This window comes from Lupinus angustifolius, chromosome LG12, assembly GCF_001865875.1.
Source record: "Lupinus angustifolius cultivar Tanjil chromosome LG12, LupAngTanjil_v1.0, whole genome shotgun sequence".
NCBI lineage: Eukaryota > Viridiplantae > Streptophyta > Magnoliopsida > Fabales > Fabaceae > Lupinus > Lupinus angustifolius.
Genome location: NC_032020.1, coordinates 15,448,534 through 15,468,227, shown reverse-complemented (window position 1 = coordinate 15,468,227; position 19,694 = coordinate 15,448,534). Strand labels below are relative to the sequence as shown.

General features: G+C 32.5%; 3 protein-coding genes and 1 long non-coding RNA gene across 6 annotated transcripts; 3 read left to right on the top strand and 1 right to left on the bottom strand.

Annotated features, from left to right (window-relative positions):
- On the top strand, nucleotides 632-14,743 carry LOC109362494 (peroxisomal membrane protein PEX14-like). 3 transcript variants are annotated; one of them, XM_019608322.1, is made up of 11 exons: nucleotides 632-761; nucleotides 1,265-1,494; nucleotides 1,637-1,676; nucleotides 1,796-1,977; nucleotides 2,172-2,361; nucleotides 2,497-2,586; nucleotides 3,000-3,061; nucleotides 3,193-3,235; nucleotides 3,317-3,378; nucleotides 3,888-4,336; nucleotides 14,732-14,743. In XM_019608322.1, the coding sequence occupies exons 1-10, from the start codon at nucleotides 713-715 to the stop codon at nucleotides 4,329-4,331; spliced, it is 1,392 nt and encodes a 463-aa protein (XP_019463867.1). In that variant the 5' UTR covers nucleotides 632-712; the 3' UTR covers nucleotides 4,332-4,336; nucleotides 14,732-14,743. The 3 variants fall into 3 exon arrangements, with proteins under 3 accessions (XP_019463867.1, XP_019463868.1, XP_019463866.1); XM_019608323.1 differs by lacking the exon at nucleotides 14,732-14,743 and having other exon boundaries at nucleotides 3,024-3,061; nucleotides 3,888-4,618; XM_019608321.1 differs by lacking the exon at nucleotides 14,732-14,743 and having other exon boundaries at nucleotides 3,888-4,618.
- On the top strand, nucleotides 6,872-12,136 carry LOC109362493 (1-deoxy-D-xylulose 5-phosphate reductoisomerase, chloroplastic-like). Its single transcript, XM_019608320.1, has 12 exons — nucleotides 6,872-7,097; nucleotides 7,508-7,686; nucleotides 7,858-7,944; nucleotides 8,120-8,245; nucleotides 8,318-8,380; nucleotides 8,936-9,085; nucleotides 9,271-9,338; nucleotides 9,562-9,673; nucleotides 9,760-9,864; nucleotides 10,119-10,240; nucleotides 10,828-10,974; nucleotides 11,812-12,136. The coding sequence occupies exons 1-12, from the start codon at nucleotides 7,004-7,006 to the stop codon at nucleotides 11,978-11,980; spliced, it is 1,422 nt and encodes a 473-aa protein (XP_019463865.1). The 5' UTR covers nucleotides 6,872-7,003; the 3' UTR covers nucleotides 11,981-12,136.
- LOC109361647 lies at nucleotides 16,586-17,606 on the bottom strand. Its single transcript, XM_019607165.1, has 2 exons — nucleotides 16,900-17,606; nucleotides 16,586-16,704 (listed from the first exon to the last, which is right to left on the bottom strand). Exon 1 carries the CDS (start codon nucleotides 17,563-17,565, stop codon nucleotides 16,903-16,905), a length of 663 nt encoding a protein of 220 aa, XP_019462710.1. The 5' UTR covers nucleotides 17,566-17,606; the 3' UTR covers nucleotides 16,586-16,704; nucleotides 16,900-16,902.
- Nucleotides 16,698-17,046, top strand: LOC109361648. The gene is made up of 2 exons (XR_002109311.1): nucleotides 16,698-16,847; nucleotides 16,903-17,046. It is a non-coding gene; the product is annotated as an uncharacterized LOC109361648 (long non-coding RNA).

Below are 19,694 nucleotides of genomic sequence, written 5' to 3'. Positions count from 1 at the left end.
TATAAGTAGCCTGTTGACATGCACTGTCGTGCCTGTCAACCTGCTTTCCTATCGTTTATAATGTATAGTTTGTATTTTATAAATTCAAATATAATTTTTTGCGCTAAATTTACGGTTGTATTTATTCAATTTGTCTAATATTCAATTTTTTAAATACAATTTTAAAATAAGAAGATAATAAGGATAAAATAAGAAAATAATATTATATGATTTTTTGGTAGAAATAAAAAGATATTGATAGTGAAATAGGAAAACACAAACTACACCATGATGGGTGGTTATTTTGTGTTTTCCCTTTATTAATAGTATAAATATAGGTATATAATATAGATATAGATATAGATTATTATTATTATTAACTTAATATTATCTTCATGGCTATATTATTTTCATTAATAATTAAAGTTATTAGAAGGAAAAAATAATTGATGATAATTTGGGTTGAACTTAAATCTATTAAAATTGAACTTAAGTCAAATACATGTACCATAAGCGTAAATTAGTTTGTTTTTTGGAGGATATTATATTATATGGTTGGAGAAGAGCTAGTACAGTATAAACCCCCAAGTCCAGTCATTTCATTTTCATTTCCATCTTGATGTTCACTCCTTTTATTTCTCATAATATAATAATATAATAAATATAAATAATAATCTCTGTATCCCCTGCTTTTAGGAATTTTGACGAAGAGAGTAGCTGAAAGATAGAACGCATGGCCACCCAATCACCACCTCTTCCCACCGCTTCCGATGTAAACCAAGGTTTTTCTTATTTCAATTCTATTTTTTCGCTGATTTTATTCATTTCTGATTTCCTTTTTATTACTTATCTTTATAGATTCTGTAATTGTCTCGGAATCTAGATAGTGCCTTTTCCTGATTCTATTTTTCACTTCTGCAATAACTTTATTCTTTTTGCTTTCTTCTGTTCCTCTCTTGATTCATGTATGCATTACTTTCGTATAGTAAAAAAAGTATATGTTAGAAATATCTGTAACATGTCTTAGTTAATTTTTAGAATTAATAATGGAATCGTCAATTACTTATTTAATTGACGAAATGATATTTTGAATTATCTTGTCCTGGTTGTTGTACTGTAAGTGCAAAGTTCAGAATTAATGCGACAGTTTCCTTACTTTTCTATTCGTGTTTCTTGTTATTGAATGTTTTCATTTGCTAGCAGAAATTTCAGATAAGTTGTAATTTACATTGTTCGCAGTATGTCAAAACTCTTTTGCTGAATCTTTCTCTCTTTTGAGGTTTAGGTGCTGAGACTGTGCAACCAACAAATGCCACAGAGGACCCTGCTAGACAGACTTCAGCAACATCAGTCTTTGTGAACTCACAACCATTGCGCGAAGACCAAATTCAGAATGCTGTGAAATTCTTATCTCACCCTAAAGTTAAAGGTTCCCCTGTTATCTACAGGCGATCTTTTCTGGAGAAGAAGGGCCTTACGAAGGAGGAGATAGATGAAGCCTTTCAGCGTGTTCCAGTAAGCTAGTTTCTTTTTATTATTATCAGTCACTCAATTTTCGGAAGTGCTCTTTTTCTTGTTCATAGACAAACAACCAATTGATTATCAGTTCATCGCTATGTTTATCCGTTTTAATCCTTACTTTTGGTTCAAATCACAGGATTCATCTCCAAGTGTGCAGACAGCTGGTGTAAATCAAGGTGAAGTGTCTAATATTGTAATTACAGTATAGTCCTCCATTTAATTTTGTTTTCAATTGAATTGGATTGGTTCCTACATCGGTAACATTTTGAACATCACTTATTGGTAATACTAACAGATGGACAATTGAAGACGGCATCAAATATTCAACAACAACCCCAACCACAAACCTTGCAGACGGGTTTACCTGCTTCTAGTGGTGTTAACACTTCATTGCGCTCCAGATTTCACTGGTACCATGCCCTTGTTGCAATTGGGCTACTGGCTGCTTCAGGTGCTGGAACAGCCATAATAATTAAGGTATTTACCACCAACTGTTCTACATGATGTCATCAAATTGGTGTCTTAATGGTTGAGGAGCATATTGCTGTGTTATGTTTAGTAGGTTATTTATATTTTTATTCTTCACTGTACTTATCATCTTGCTATGTACAAGTTGTATCACATTTTGGGTTGATCCTCACTGAACTTTGTAAGCATCTTCAATGTTTTAGAAATCCATTCTTCCCCGGTTAAAATCTTGGGTACGCAAGGTTGTCTTAGAGGAAGATGATGAACAATTAAAGATCACGGACAAAAAACCATCGTTAGCAGAAGAAACTGCACAAGCTGCAAAATCAGCTGCAGCTGCTGCTGCAGATGTGGCTAGAGCAAGCCAAGAAATTCTGGCTTCAAAAGTTGAAGGTGGGCACTATAGAACTTTAATTTGCATGCTATGGAATATCTTTGATTTGTTTCAATGCTCCCACTTTCCACGGATGCTCTTTATTTCTAAGAAATGACTGTAGCGGTTTTTGCATCTGGTTTTATAATTTGCAGAGAGGAAATGCTTTGTGGAAGTTGTGGGACTTTTAGACAAACAAATACAAGAAATGAAGTTAATGACTAATGCCATAAGAAGATTGGAAGGTAATTGAATCCATTTAATCATTCAGGATAAGATGAAAAGTTTCCAATGCTTGGAAGTTTGATTTCTAATTTGCCAATAGTGCTTGTATATTAATATACATGTCGTTGTGAAATTGGGGAACTTGTGTATTTATAACCATTAAGTTGAGAATGCTACAAGGGATGTGGGATGTGGTGATCAAGAGCTTTGACAAATTTTATGTGCATTTTAATTATTCTAACTGGATCTTAGTTTCATTACTGTGTCGAGAAGCTCAATTATTTCCTTGATTTCGACTTTCATAGTATATTTTGAGATTTCATGATATATTCAGTGGATTTTTATGTCAGAAATCCCAGCACACTTATTTGTTACTTAGAATTTCACGTTCATATTAATTTTTGTTTTGGCCCAATTATGGTACAAAATATAGTTCCTAATGGAGTACCTGTCTCAGGGCAAGAAGATCTCCGACTTACTCAAACAAGTTCGAAGGTCAGATATAAACAGGCTTAGTTGGCCAATCTTGTATCATCTTTAATAAAATTTTGGCACACCTTTTATGATCCTCATTTGAATTGTATGATAAGTTGACTTTTGGAAACTGTATTTTTTTAAATGTGCAGCAACTGATTGCAAATGGGAAGGCGGACTATGGCTTGCGCTCAGGTTGCTACATGTTAATTAAAATCTAAATTAACCCAGTCTCATTTTATAAATTATTTCCTATAATTAGAATGTCATGTGCAGTGAGATCGTCATCCCCACCTGCATCTGTTGAACCATCAAATGGCCTTCATCCATATATGGAGGTAATGATAAATTTCATGTGAAGTTTTCTTTTTGATTAGATCATAATATTCAAAGCAGTTGAAGGTTTAACTGTATTCTATGCCAACCTCCATAATCATCTACTGTTTGCAAATGTCAAATTAAAATTTTAGAATATCTTTAAATTGGTCCTTGTATTTGTAAGAAATGGACACAAATATTGTTGGGCTATATGATTTTATACCGGCCTAACTGAATCTTGTATTAAAGATAGTAAAAGGGATTTGAGGTAAGTCGAAAAGAGGATAATTTTTATGTTACATTTGTTAGGAATTAGGATACCTCGGGTAAATGGGAGGTGGTTATCTTGTTTCTAATCTGAAAGATATAATATGCATTGAGTTATATTGGGGCTTCTTATTAACCCATAGAATGATATAAACATTTGGTGCTTACTTTTTCTTTCTTTCATGAAACACTAATTTATGCATAACTCTGGACATTTCTTTACTTAATATTATTCGATAGGATCTGATTATTTGCTTCTCAGGTTCAAAACACTTCTACCCAAGTTCTTCAGTCTCAAGTAAATGGTGTAGGGTTCAATATCAAGGTCCAAGATACCAATCAAATAATAAAGGGTGATGACCCAGTGCCCTGGTGGCAGACGAAAAATGCCAGAATCACGGAGATTGATAATGAAAATGACTATAATGTAGCACCTTATGCAGCTACTTCCAGCCAAAAGCCAGTCCAACGTTCTTGGGTTCCCCCTCAACCTCCCCCAATCGCGATGGAGGGGGCTGCAGAAGCTATTAGACGACCAAAGCCGGTGGTACAAAAGGAACAGGCATCAGATAATCAGCCACTAGCTCAGTCTCCAGAGGTCTCTGATGAGGTAAATAGGATCCCTGAACAATCTAAATCAGAAGGTGTAATAGAAGGCAGCAACAGCACCTCAGTTATCAATTCTGGTGAGATACAAGAAGAGTAATGAAGGTAAATCATATTCCGTCATCATCATACCAAAACATGAAATTGGAAATATAACCTTTTAGAGTCTCCAAGTTCTGAATAAGCTTGAAATAATATTTGTTGATACTCACTCCTATCTTGTACTGTGAACTAGGCGTCAATACAAAATGCAAATGAACGTTTTTTTATGGGAGAGTATTATGCAAGAAAAAATATTGTTCTTTTTTACCGGATACTAATAATCTCCTTTTGAGGAAGAGATCACGAAAGTGGGTACTATTTTTTATTATATGCAACTATGCACTATTCTACTGTTTTATGAGTATACAGGCATAACACATGAAGTGATGTAAGTGTGATACCGGTTCGACTATAACCCGAACCAGGTTTGATATTTTGGTCGAAACATTTTAATAGACTTTGACTCAAGTACTCAACCAAGTTACGGTGGGTTGGGATTGGGTTAACTCCATAGATTGATATAAGTATATTTGAATGTGTTTGTACAATTAAGTTAAGAAATTATGAAAGTAAAAAATTAAATTGTTTTATTTTATAATATATCTTTGGAAAACAATATTATTTTTTAGAAAAAGATACCTATAGAATTCTAATATTATGTAAAAAAAAAATGGGTTGACTTTGGAAAATATTCAAAGAACGAAGATATAGATTAATTTAAAATATTAGATTAAATTATATATGATAGAGACTTGCTTTGAGTTTGAAATACAAACCTTTCCTTCTTAGTTTTTTGGTAATTTAAGAAAGTGAACATCAGACTAAGGCCTAATGATGCAAACACCCATGGCATCAGCAAACAACAAGTTTCTCAGCTCATGTGGAAATATATCAATTACAGAAAAACACTAAAAGAAATAGCTCCTAACTTATAAGGTAATTAACACAAAAATATCCTTCCATCAAAGTGTGGAATTGGATGATGAGGACTTCCCATTCCTGGTGTAATAAGTCTGGAATGTTGATATAATAAAAGTATAATATCATACCAAATTTATTGGGTTGACTTTTGAAACTATTGGAAGAAAATATAGATTATTTTTGGTCTACATGCGCTCTAGTTTTGAAATAGTTGTATACTTTTCACAAATATTTTTAGACTAATCATTGACTTTAAAATATTAGATTAACTTGTTTGAGAGAGATTTGCTTTATATATATATATAATATTCATATTCATTTAAGAGACAGACTTGGTTCAAAGGATGTTTATATAATTATTCAGACATAATTACAATCTCTAGTGTTTGAAGACTACCGCCACTACCCCAATGTAAAGCTTCAATTTTTCAACAAAGTTTTATAAAATTCTTTTAACACTATTTTTTAATCTTATAGATTTTAACACTATTTACTACTATTTAGGATAAATAAGAAAGAAAAGTATATATGTGTCTGGTCAAATATAAATAAGAAAGAAACACGCCATGTCCCATTTCATGACAACACACGAGATATTTGTTAGTCAAATAAGTAACGTTTTGAAGGCGTCAAACATTCAAACTTGAAAACTAACACAACAGAATTTTGTTATTTTAAATTTATGCATTACTCGACAAAGTGGATTTTTATTCAAAATCTTTAAATTTGGTAAGTAAATTCTATTTTTTTAACTATGATGTTTGAAGCTTTGTATTGTTTTATAGTTTATACCAAGGTTTGGTAATTCATATCACAAGAAAAAATAATAATCTAAGTAATTAAATCATTTGAGTTTCGAGTTACTAATAACTCAGCTGCCAAGAAATCTAGCATCCTCTCTCGCTAATAAATTATAGTAAGGGTAGCTGTTTCAACTTTCAAGTTTCAATATTCAAATATGTCAGCGCAATTCATTACCAACTACTACTAAATTTCATAATTTTGACACTTTGAAATCAAGTGGCAGAGAGAAAAATTTAGTCCATTATAAATTGTAATAAAGAAAAAATATATAAGAAGAATTAGATGATATAATTGATGCTTAATTGAATGCAATTTATAAGTTACATGATATAAACTGATAATATAATTTCTTAATAAGGTAAAATATGCACGATAAAATGGCATAAAATAATTAGTAATTCCCTTTATAATAATATAACTTTATAAAAATAGTAAAATATAAAGGTTTTGTAGGATTAAAATCCAGCAACAAGTAAGAAAGTCCAAAGTTGAATGCTAAAATCACCTTGTACTTGTTGGGCAGAGTGCATATAATCCAAGTACATAGTTAACACTTAACATGGAGGAATGGTGATTCATGCACACCCGTCCTAACATGCAACTAACAATGAAGATAATATATATTAATATAGAGTCTCTTACCTAAAGTATGGTGAGGACAAGGATATATGAATAATACTCTATAATAAGGGAAAATAAGTATGAGAAAATTGAATGTGTATAAATTGAATATATAATAAAGAAGTCCCCTTGACATATTCTTCATACGATTCATTGAGTCACATACATTTAATGAGTTTTACTCAGAAAATAAAAAAGTGTGTGCGTTAACTGGTTTAAGAGATAATCTAATCTGTTAATCTACTTTCCATTTCTATTCCCCTCTTCTATTGGTGGCTGTGGCTTTATTAAACTAAGCCATTTCATTCTACCACCATATTCAACAAACTCTCTCTTCATAATCTTTTCTATTCAATATTCATACTCAACTTTTGTTTATCTTTCATGGCTCTCAATTTGTCTCCCCCAACTGAAGTTAAGTCACTTTTTTTCACTGATTCCTTCAAGTCCAATACCCTCCTCACTGCTAAATTCCCAGGTTCTTTTCTTTCCAAATCTCTTAACTTTCCTTCATGTGTACTGGGAAAATCCTAAAGTCAAGAACTTTATAGAACCCCACCTCCATTTGCTTGTATTCAATTATGTTTTATGTGCTGTGATTTTAACTATTGCTCTTCCTTGCATTTAAGAAAGTAAAAATAAAATTGCTGCTGATACTGATAAGAATGTCATGTTATGAGTTTTGTATGAGTCATTATTGTGTACTATATTGATGCTGCGGTTGTTAAGTACTATTATGTTTTGTTTTGTGGAAGACATTATTTGTCATGTTCTGTTTTAATGTCAATTGCATTGAACATAGTGGGTTTTGCCGTTTTGGTTCTGACCAATTGTGATGGTTAGGTGAAATTTGACCCTTGACATGTTTTATGATCATTTGATTCTCAGGTAGTTTTGCTTTGAAAAGAAAAGATTGTGGAGCAACAGCTGGAAGACGAGTTTATTGCTCGGCGCAGGCACCACCACCAGCCTGGCCAGGACGAGCGGTGCCAGAAGCAAGTGTTAAAACTTGGGAGGGGCCAAAACCCATCTCCATCGTTGGATCTACTGGTTCAATTGGAACTCAGGTATCGGCGGAGATGCAATCCAATTTATTCTAACTATCTAACATGACTAGTTGTAATATAATAATATGTTGGATTGACAAAGTTCATTGTAGATGTAGCTGGACTTGCCTTTGTCTCTTATTTTTTTGATTCTTTGATGCAGTGCATCTTATCCCCTTTATTCTTTTTTAGACGCTAGATATTGTGGCTGAGAATCCAGATAAATTTAGAGTTGTAGCACTTGCAGCTGGTTCAAACATTACTCTTCTTGCAGATCAGGTAAACAATTCATTCTAAGCGTGTAGAGCGGAACTATGGTTTGATTTGTCAATCTACCTATGACCAGCATTAAATTATTCAATCTGAAATTTCTTGACCTTATGGACTTGATTCAGTCACTCCCTTCGATATCCCCCCAAATTAATAATAATGTTTCTAATATTATGTTGCACAGATAAAGAGGTTTAAGCCTCAACTTGTTTCTGTTAGAGATGAATCATTAATTGCGGAACTTGAAGAGGCCTTAAATGGTGTTGAACAAAAACCTGAGATCATCCCTGGAGAACAGGGAATCATTGAGGTGAACATCTGGTAGTTCGTATGGTGTAGTTTGTCTTAGAAAGCCAATTTTTCATATATTATATATTCTCAGGTTGCTCGCCACCCAGATGCTGTCAGCGTAGTCACGGGAATAGTGGGCTGTGCAGGACTCAAGGTAACCTTTTTTACCCCTATTTTCGGCTCTTCTTGGTCACCAATCTATTCGATTGCTATATAACCAGGTCTTCTGTGTCCACATGTCCGCATATCTTGCAATACTAATTTCCTCTATCACATTTAACATGAAAAATGACCCATTAAGTGGAAAATAGTGAAACATGCTTATTAATTTTATTTTTGAGCATTGATTGTTTGAAAGGAGAATGGTCCAATACAGCGTGGAAGTTCATGGATGTCATTCTACACGTATATGATTATATAGCCTGTCTACTGGAAACAAAAGTTAGAGAAGAGACAAAGTAGAAGGAATAAATAAAGAAAAGAAGTATAAGAAAATTGCATCCAATGAACTATACACCCTACCATGTGAATGTTTGTTTGTTCCCAATATCAGCAAGCATTTATTTATCAGTGAATATTTATTTTAATTTAACAAATCTGTAACAAGAGTAATAAGAGAGAAAAGGTACTAATGTTAACAATGATATTTGTTATCATTCATCGGACAACAGATATAACGCAGCTGAAATACATCTCATTATTTTATTAGCCAACAGTTGCTGCGATAGAAGCTGGGAAAGACATAGCCTTGGCAAACAAAGAGACGCTGATTGCTGGAGGTCCTTTTGTTCTTCCGCTTGCGAAGAAGCATAACATAAAAATACTTCCTGCTGATTCAGAGCATTCTGCCATTTTTCAGGTTTGAAAGTGCATAGTAGCTTCAGAATTATGTGTATTCAATAAGATCAATGGACTCTAGATATGCCCACATCATTTATGACTCATTGTTCTCTGGCCATGGCATATTTTTTATTGAACTGAAACAAATTATTTTTTTATCCTGCTCCAATTATTGCGGAAACTTAAAAGGGTTCTTCATTTCAGTGTATCCAAGGGTTGCCGGAGGGTGCACTCAGGAAAATTATTTTAACTGCCTCTGGAGGTTCTTTCAGGTGTGTAAAATAAACCTACCATGTCCACTTTTCGCTGTATTGAATGTTCAGAAGGGTCAAGGTTTTACTGTTCCATGTTTTATGTTGGAAACATTTCTTTTTTCTGAAATGAATGGGGACTGAAAGGGCATATATAGCACTGTAAACACTCCTATCTTAGTTCTATTTCCTGCTTCTATAAAATAAATCTGTCTTTAAGTATCATTCTCTTGGTGATTGACAGGGATTGGCCTGTAGAAAAGCTAAAAGATGTTAAAGTTGCTGATGCATTAAAACATCCCAACTGGAGTATGGGAAAAAAGATAACTGTGGACTCTGCTACCCTTTTCAATAAGGTTTATTGAAAAATGCCTTCTTATGGATCTTGTAATTATGTTGTCTGATTTTCCAAGTTATAAGGTAAATTTCTTCTACTTTGCAGGGTCTAGAAGTAATTGAAGCACATTATTTGTTTGGAGCTGACTATGATGACATTGAGATTGTCATTCATGCTCAATCAATCATACATTCAATGATTGAAACACAGGTTAAACCCTTATACTATGTTGTGTTGACTGCTCTTTTCAACATCCATATATTCAGATACATACATACATATATATATGATGAACAATAGCACCTACAAGTTCATAGTCCTTGGCTAAATTAGCCAAGGTGTTAGTGAGATAGGGTAGTCTTTAGTTCATATATATTTATATGGAAAATGGAATAGAAGAAAGGATGCAGATATCATTAGATAATGTTATTTATCTAATGCTATAAATTATTTGTTAATTCCAGGACTCATCTGTTCTGGCACAATTGGGGTGGCCTGATATGCGGTTGCCAATCCTCTATACATTATCATGGCCTGACAGAATTCATTGCTCTGAAATAACTTGGCCTCGACTTGATCTTTGCAAGTAATATCATTTTTCCCTGAAACTTGCACATTTCAACTCCATCAATTATCTTCAGTCCTTAATAAAATAGACAGATTAACTTAACATGGAGTCTTCAAATTTTGTAGAAGTTAAAATGAATTTTTATAATGTCTATGATGAATAATCAAATGCATGAATGATCACATAATTTCATTTCTTCTCCATTTTTGTCTCCTTGTGAAGCTTAATCAGGGAGTATATTTCATTCTTCATGCTATGTAATGTAGATTGGAGTTTCATAACGATGTGATGACATTGTCATTTGCTTCAACCTCCCCCTCCTTGTGAAATCTAATAGTTTTTGAAAGTTCAGTCATGTGAATATGGTGAAGAAATATTAAGTTGGGTGCATTATATCTATCATATGGATTATTTTTCAAGCAGCAAAAAAGCTCTTGAGAAAAGCATAAACTACTATCCTATAATTTCAGCTTCTCGTTTTCTTAACAATCACAGAATTTTATTATTATGATGATTGATGAACCTTGTAATTAAATTTCACTTGCCATAGAAAAATTTGTTGTTAGTTTGTTTAACAGGGCCAAATTTCAAATGTGACTTTGCAGGCTTGGTTCACTAACCTTTAAAGCTCCTGACAATGTTAAATACCCATCCATGAATCTTGCCTATGCTGCTGGCCGTGCTGGAGGCACCATGACAGGGGTTCTTAGTGCAGCAAATGAAAAAGCTGTAGAATTGTTTATTGATGAAAAGTAAGAATTACAAATGCTGCAACAAAAAATTCTCTCTATTTATAGCTTTAGATCCGGGAAATAACCTCTCCACTTGCAGTAGTAAGGTTGCATACATCTAACTCCCCAAACCCCACTGGGTGGGAGCTTCGTGCATTGGGCCACCCTTATTTATTTATATGTTTAGATGGAACTTTCTACCTCATTGGAGTCATCCTTATGTGGAGCAATTGTGTTAGCAATTGAGTCTGTAGTTACATCCAAGGCTCACATTATGCTTGCCACCTAAGGAGTCTGATGCTTGTGTACTCCGAAGCACGAATTTGTCTAACACCCTTGCGTGTCGATATCTGACACGGATACGCTCAGATTCACAAATGATATGTATCGATAGAGTATCCAAAAAATAAAAAAATAAAAAAAAATATCAAGACACCTATCAGATTCATTTTCAATAAAATATAGGATAATATAGATTCGTTTTCAATAAAATATGATAAGATAGATTCGTTTTCAATAAACTCCAACTTATTTAAAGGCCACAAAGACTCATACCAACATACCATCACACTGCATTGACCCTCCGATAGTCGGTCCACCATACCGACTCTCCGATCCACAACTTCACCGCCAAGGAGGAGATGAAATTGATACCATTTCTGTTTCTAGGGCTAGACAATAAGCAATTTTATGAGTTATTCTACTACATTTTGAAGACAATGATTTTCAATTTCCATTATATTTTTTAGCTTGTGTAGAGCTCCTCTTTTGAGGTGTCTATATTTAATAGGCAGCAATAGGTGTCTTCTTGTAATGTAAATTGAATTCTCTTCTGACTGGCTATTTTGCCATTTCCAGGATTAGCTATTTGGATATTTTTAAGGTTGTGGAGCTAACATGTGAGAAGCATCAAGATGAGCTTGTAACATCGCCTTCCCTTGAGGAAATTGTTCACTACGACAACTGGGCGCGAAAATATGCTGCTAGTCTGCAAAGCTCATCGAGCTCGACTCCTGTTCCTGCGTGAGACTGATTTAAGAACAATGGGTGTGCTTGATATTCCTGTCAATAGAGCTATATGCACCACTTCCACAGGTTCAATTCCATCATGGTTAGGTTGTCTGTAGTTATATCAGATTCTGATTTCTGAATTATACAAAAGTTAGAATTCTGAGTGTTTGTAGTGTTATTGTTGAAGAAAATGATGATATGTGTGATAATTGTTATACGTATTATTTACTTATTTTATTAATTATTGAAGCCCAATCAAGAAAACAACTAGATCATACTCTGCTAAAACTTTAGGACAGACCACCTAGTCCAGAAAACTTTCCTATAGGATTCTCATGTTTAATGTCTAACAACTCTATTAATTAAAGTAGCTCTTAATGACTATAACCGAAAAGTTGTAAGGTTTTGATGTTGTCCTATTTAAGACATGATCATGCATCTGTAAGCAGTGTTATAAGCTAATGGAATCACCAAAATGTGATCTTTCGGTGACCAGAATCACCAAAATACTTTTTACTTAGTATTATCTCTTGGTAGCAGTTCAATTTTTATAAATCAGAACTATTATCTCTCCCTTTACCATATTGTCTAAAAACTTGCAAGTTCTAAAGCAGAGTTCAGCTTTACACCTTAATATTCATGAGTTTTTTTGTTTTCTTGGCACTGCTAAGTGCTAAGGTACATTTTTGACAAGATAAGAGTATGCTATTTGAATAAGCCCAAGATTCAGTTTGTACATGAGCCAAAAAATGTTACAACTCTTAAATGTGTTGATAATATTTCATCTACCAAAAAAATCTACAGATTGATTACAGGTACAAACCTTTCCACTTGTTTAATACAAATACAAAAAAAAAATTGAATTCATTCCTTCGAGTTGCATAATCTTCAAATTTTCAGTGGCTACTACTTCCATTTGTTAAGACTAGCCTGATTTCGGACAAAGTTTGTTTTTGATGTTATATATTATCATTTTTCATGGGGAAACATCACTTGTAGTGCAGATTGTGCTACTTTTGTTTTAAAGTGTAGTTAAACAAAATTAAAATAAAAATCAACGAAGTCCTCATGATTATAGGATTATTTGTACTAATATGATAGTATTATGTCAGTTATATTTTTTAAATATTATTGAAGTTATTTAATCAACAATAGAAAAGAACAGAAGGCATTCACATGGTAGCACTAATAAGCATTCACATTGACAATTCTCATAAGGATGTATAAGCATGCATGTCAGCATGTGAAAGGGATAACCTTGTACTTAGCTAGCCAGAAGAGAAGACATGTCCATTCACACCATCTTCTCAAATTCTTGATGGGAATGTTCTCTATATATGTTCAATGTTCAAGAAAAATTTAAGGTTGGATTCAGTGGTTGACTAACTAGCCCTTATTCATTACTCGTCTCCTATGGAGCCTTGCACTTTGTCCCTTATCCTTTTCAACCATTATTGGTTCCTTTGGGACCCATGTTTTATCACAAAGATATACTAGGTATCATAATTGCTATCCTCAATGGAAGACAAAAATATACCTTTAACAATTGACATTTGCCACCTTGTTCCTAGGCACTTTGTCTGGTACAAATTAATTGGATGTGCATGTTTCATGTTTAGGCTTCATTAACTGTCTTGATTTCTCACTTCAGTGTATAATTGCAACAGCAAAGTTTATAGTGTGTCATTTCATTTCACTATCTAAATGAAATTTATGTAAATGAAATTAACATATGCATATTGTCCTTGTGGAAGTGCAGTGAATGGACCAAGTAGGCCAGTATTTATAATGGTCCATTACCGTTAGACAGCTCAAGGTAGGTGAACCACACAATATCTTAGACTACTCTCCATCACATATCTTTTCGGAGCCATTTACTTGTAAACTTTTTCATCATGGCTGATAATGCCTATCATACCATATATACCAATTAAGGCACATAGGTATGACATTTTCTCTTAATGTTGGACTTATCAATACATTCATTAGGCCTCTCACAGTTTTCTTATATAATATTGAGAAATATGTCACACATGCTGAATTCAGATAGAACTTTAAATAATATCAAAGTTAAAGTATCATGGGTTCAAAGAATTTCATATCAAGATATAAATTTAACCAACCTTCTTTTTACCTAAATTTTGTTCATATATATCATTTTCGAATTTTATTTTGGTCATTTTTATAGGATTCTTTTTGCAGAAAATATCTATATTAATTGAGTGAAAATATAATGAAAATAAATCTATTAAATCATTAATTAAATCTCAGCAATGAAGAGTAATTCAAGAGGAATAACGATGTATAACATCAACTTGTCAAGACAAAAACAACCTTAGGGTGGTTAAGTCTAGTGTGTGTTTATCTTCTAGCTAACTAATTCACTTTTACTAATGCTTTTCCACTGTCTGCGGAAACTTCTGTTAACTTGTATCCTACAAAATATAAAATACAAACGAACAAAGGACAACACAAGAAGACTGCACACTCGTCCACGACTGAGACCAATGACCAATTATAGGAGCTGGAGATTAAGCAACGTGTGTGGAAACTTTAGGGAATACATTTTCTATCCCATAAAATGTTTTAATAATTAAATGTTTTTTATAAATAATTATAATAAGTGACACATACATTGATATATTTTTATGATTGAAGATATGCTTCCAATTAAAAAGTCATTTCTTATCAAATAGCTCCATACCTCAAAGTTAAAATCAACCAGATCAAAATAAACATGAAGTTTATTCCATGAAAGTAACCTTAGATGCATATGAAATGTCATGTTAGTTTGAGTGACAAACCTAATGCCTAATGTCTATTTTGACTCTTCATTGACTTAGTTGGTAGACATAAATTTTGAGGGACTAAATTAGTTTATCATAAATCTTTCATGGATCCATATATTATACTACTCTGTAATATTACATATGTGCATATGTTAATATAAAATTTCAAGTTCAATATTACATAGATGAAAAACATAAACTAGAAACATAATTTTATAGATAACTTCCCTATTAAAGATTGGAAACAAACCACAATGATTTGTGTTGCTTTGCTTCTACTTTTCCCAACATTCCATAGACTTAGCCTGCCTTTTCTCACTAGTTAATTTCCTAGTTGGTAAAGCTCTTGTTTCACTAAGAAGATAACAGATAAGATGAAAAGTATTATCCAGCACTTATGGTTTTGATTCCTATTTTTGTCGTAAATTGTTTATACGGTTTCAGTTTTTACAAGTTGGAGAAAATAAAATAGAAGGAGAAATCCTAAACAAAGTAAAAAATTCCTATAAAACTGTATTTTGCAGGTAAAGTCGTAGGCTCATTCATGCAAGACGGTTTCCAATTTAAGTTTGCGTTGGTATTAGGTAATGCATAATTGTATGTTGTTCATGAATAATACGTTGATGAATTTTCAACACTCAAAAGTCACAGGATTAGGATGCATAGTTAGGTGGGGAGATATTAGAATGTGAGGCTCAGAGCCATACAAGTTCAAAGTTGAAACATATTTCTAGAAGGTAAAGTGACCCCTAATGTACCCTTCATTTCTTTCTTAAAGATTTAGGTTTATCCGGTAATAAGGTATTAACAATATTTCAGACCTTGATTTATGTGGAATTAAATGATGATATATATAAATATATATATTTTTCGTGTAAAAATTTATACACAATCAATACATCATTCATTGTTTTATTTGTGTTTTTTTAATAGTTAATGATAATAAATACATTTTTGTCTGACAAACAATACATCTCAATAGTGTTAGTATAACTTTTTTAATTGCTGAGGCCACCAAAAATCTATTATTTAGAATATCTATACCCATGCTAAATGTAATAATAAAGTTTTGGAATCAATTTTTTAAAATTATTTGTTGTTAAAATAATGGAAACGAATTATATAAATTGAATTGAGTATTAACAATGTTGTATGGAGAACTAACTTCAGCGTTAATGGATAAAACGCTAATGTAACATAATCGTCAGATTCTCAAGGATTACCATACGCTTGGTCATAGTTTTGTGACAACCACGCCACCACTGGAATTGTGAGTAAATTTGTTCAAAAGTTGAAACATCCCTCAATAAGAGTTGTATTTTTCAATCAACATTTCCTATTTTGATTATTTAAATAAATGATATTCTATACCACCTATTAACCTGACATTATATTTTTAGTATTTCTTTCATGGGTGATATTACTATATATAATGTAAAAATTACATATATTTGGAGATGTGAAAATCCTTTCCATGTTCACTTCTTTCTCGTATGAGAATCAGCAACTTTTTTTGGCAATGGATAAAGGACTCGAGTACACCTCAGTCTATGCCGTGTGAGACCCACACGATTTCTATCCAGTTTCCACCGTCTCCTTAATCTTCAAAAATACAACGTATTCTATGGTAACTCTTTTATTGAGAAAGAAATTGTCTAAGGAGTGAGTATCTCCATTTACACTAATATATGTGATCAAGACTTTCAAAATTTTATACATTGCTATTATATTATTTATTATTTATATTTAATTTTTATTAATTTTTCAAGAAAAATAACTAATGACTAATAAATGGTATGATAATTGTGTATAAAAACATATTTATACTGGTCATAATAAAAAATATTTACTGCATCATTTCTCTATATAAATTGACTATTTTAAGTAGTTTCCTTCACTAATTCCACCAAGGAAGATATTCAAATCTGAGTTAACCCCACCATCACATCCACTGTCCAAAAATCATATCCATAAAGACTACAACCAAAATAAAGATAATACTTTACAACAACAAAGGATAATAAACCTTACGCACTTTAATTACAATAAAAGAAAAAGGCCATTAAATCGGAATACTCAATAAAGCACAAAAAAGTAAAAATGTAATTTGATTTTGATCCCAAATACTAAAAGAAAATTAATGTACTAGCTAGCTTCTATTCAGAGTTGAAATATCGCCACCATTCCCGCCGGTAGAGTATCGCTTAGTGGGACCCATAAACAAGAATTGTCCCTTCTTTCCATCGCTGTTGCTCCGAAGCAACAAATCTCGAAGCTTCCACCGCTTCGATGACAAAGAACGCATGGAGTTACTCTTCTTCTTACACGGTGGGGTCCACACGCAGTAACTCCCTTCTGGAACACCAATGAGTTCGTTCACTTCGTTGCTTTCATCTGATGAAGCTGAACACGAGTCCCCTCGTTCTTCCTCGAACATAAGCTTCCTCAGAGGTAAACGACGAGGAGGAAGGGAAGTCGTTTCGGGAACCGAAACGACGTCGTCGTCGTCGTCGTAGAGGAGAGTACGATCGAAGAGAGGGTAAGTTGGCCTGATGTGACCGTTGGAGAAAATGTCATCAGCGGATACAGGTGATGAATTCTGGTCTAGCGAAACAAAAGCGAATTCAAAATCGTCTTCTACTTCGTCGTCGTTGGGTGGGTCCCAGTGGTCGCCGAGGGTGGCGAGTTCGCTAATGACTCTGGCGGCAATCTGAGCGAGGGTTTGAGAAGAGTAACTGCTGAAACTGGGAGTAGCAAAATTGGAAGACGGTGGTGATGGTGATAGTTGGCGCTGAGGCTCCATTTGCAACATGTGGAACTGAAATTAACGGGGAAAGGAGGGAGAAAGAAAGGGTTTGGTTGAAATTGAGGGATGTGTGAGTGGGGCTTCTATTGTGGGGATATATAGCCTCACACTGCGGGCGGTGCTATGCTTCTCACATTTCCCCCATTTCTTTCATATTTTTAATTATTTATTACTTCTAAATTGTCCTTTCTCGAATATATTGGACTAAATGGAAACTGATTGTCCACGCATTATTTTTATATACATTATATTGGTATGCATCAAAATTAAATAAATGAGGAGTGAAGATGTTTGGATATCCAATTTTTTTACCAACTTAATCCCAAAATTTCAACTTCATTACCGAAAAAGCATATTTACTGAGGTAAGATTCCGTTAAATTCTCAAGATGACTAAAAGATCAAAAGTTCGATTTCATATAACAATAGTTATTGAAAAATGCAATCACATACCTTCAAAGAAATTAATCACTTACCTAAAACGTGATAGAATATTTTTAGTAGTAGGTGTTGGTGCAGCGGAAGCGATCTTTGCGTAACGTTAGCCACAAAAATCAAATAATGTGCACAAAATAAAGAGAATAGAATAAACAAGAGAATTTGTTAACGAGATTCGGCAAACCCTAGCACAACCATAGCCTACCTGCCCATGGGGTGTTCTATTTGATGTTTATATCTGGTGCACATTACAACAAGGGATTTGAGTCCAATGATAATATTGATTCCTCTACTTTATTCTAATATTAGATAATGTGGAACTAACACAGTAACATATTTCAAGCATTTCCAACAATAGGAAAGAAATTTTCAACTTCATTTTCAAGAGTTTTAAGAATTAGTAAACACTATTCTTTTTAAAGAATATTTTTACATTGGTCCCTAATTTCACTCGTGTTTAAAAAATTTGAAAATGAATTTGAGATTGTTCATTTTTCCAGGAAATTTTTTTATGCTCTTACAATGCTTAGAAGTCAGAATACTTGCTGAGCTTATTTCTTTTAAATAATGTTATTGAAAAACTCAATCATCATCAAGGGCATCATAAATGAAGGGGACGAGTTATCAAACCAGATTCTACCTACAAAGGATATTGCATTGTTTGTATCGTTTGTTTCACGAACCTATGTTAAACTTTATTGTCTAACTTGGGAATATTGAAATAAATCAAAATCATTAACTAAAGCAAGTAACTTTACTACAATTCCTTTATATCTTTAGGATATGCACCTGCTTTAAGAAATTATATAATAACATAAAATTTGATATAATTTAATTAAAATAATATTATTTAATACATATTGAAAAATGAATTAAAAATAAATGAAGAAATATATAGTAAAAAAGAGAAATAATAAATAAATGTATAGTTTGAAAAATAATATATAAATCTACAATGAGTTTTTAAAACATCCAAATATTTGAAATAACGAAAAGAATAAAACATCAAAACATATGAAATAGAGAGTGTTACCTACTTACATTCTCATCCTATTTTATGTTATTTGTCTAGAGTAAATTTTGCTAATGTGATATGTATGCACTGTTACTATAAAATATCATCAATCATTTATTTGTAATATTTTATTTGAAGAGTGAATAATAACTAAACATGAATAGATAAAAACTTGCATAAAACCTTATACAACACGTTGCATTTAGAGATAATTTATTTATATTTTATGGTTCTATCATTTATAACTAAATTTTAATATAGTAGCAAGATTTTATTAGTTGCTTTCAAAAGATTCATATTCATTTAAGTATTTTTCACATGAATAATAGATGATGTGGTACATACTTTCTTTTCTGAATTTGTTTCATGTTTACTTATTCTTTTAAAAGTTAAAGAATTATTAATAGCTAGTTTTGAGTTATGCTTTTAAGATTAATATGAAAAAATATAATCTTGATAAATTATATTTTCATATTTCAAGAGGTGTTGAACTTAATTTTCTGTTTATAATTTTCCTCTTTTGTATTCCTTAAAAAATGTTGTTGGAGTAACCATTAACATAACTCAAAAATATATTTAGCAAAACCATAAGCCAGAATATGAAATTATAAACTATGAAAGGAGTTGAAAATCTTAAATTATCACCAAATGCTAGATAGGGACCATAATTGTCATCCAATTAT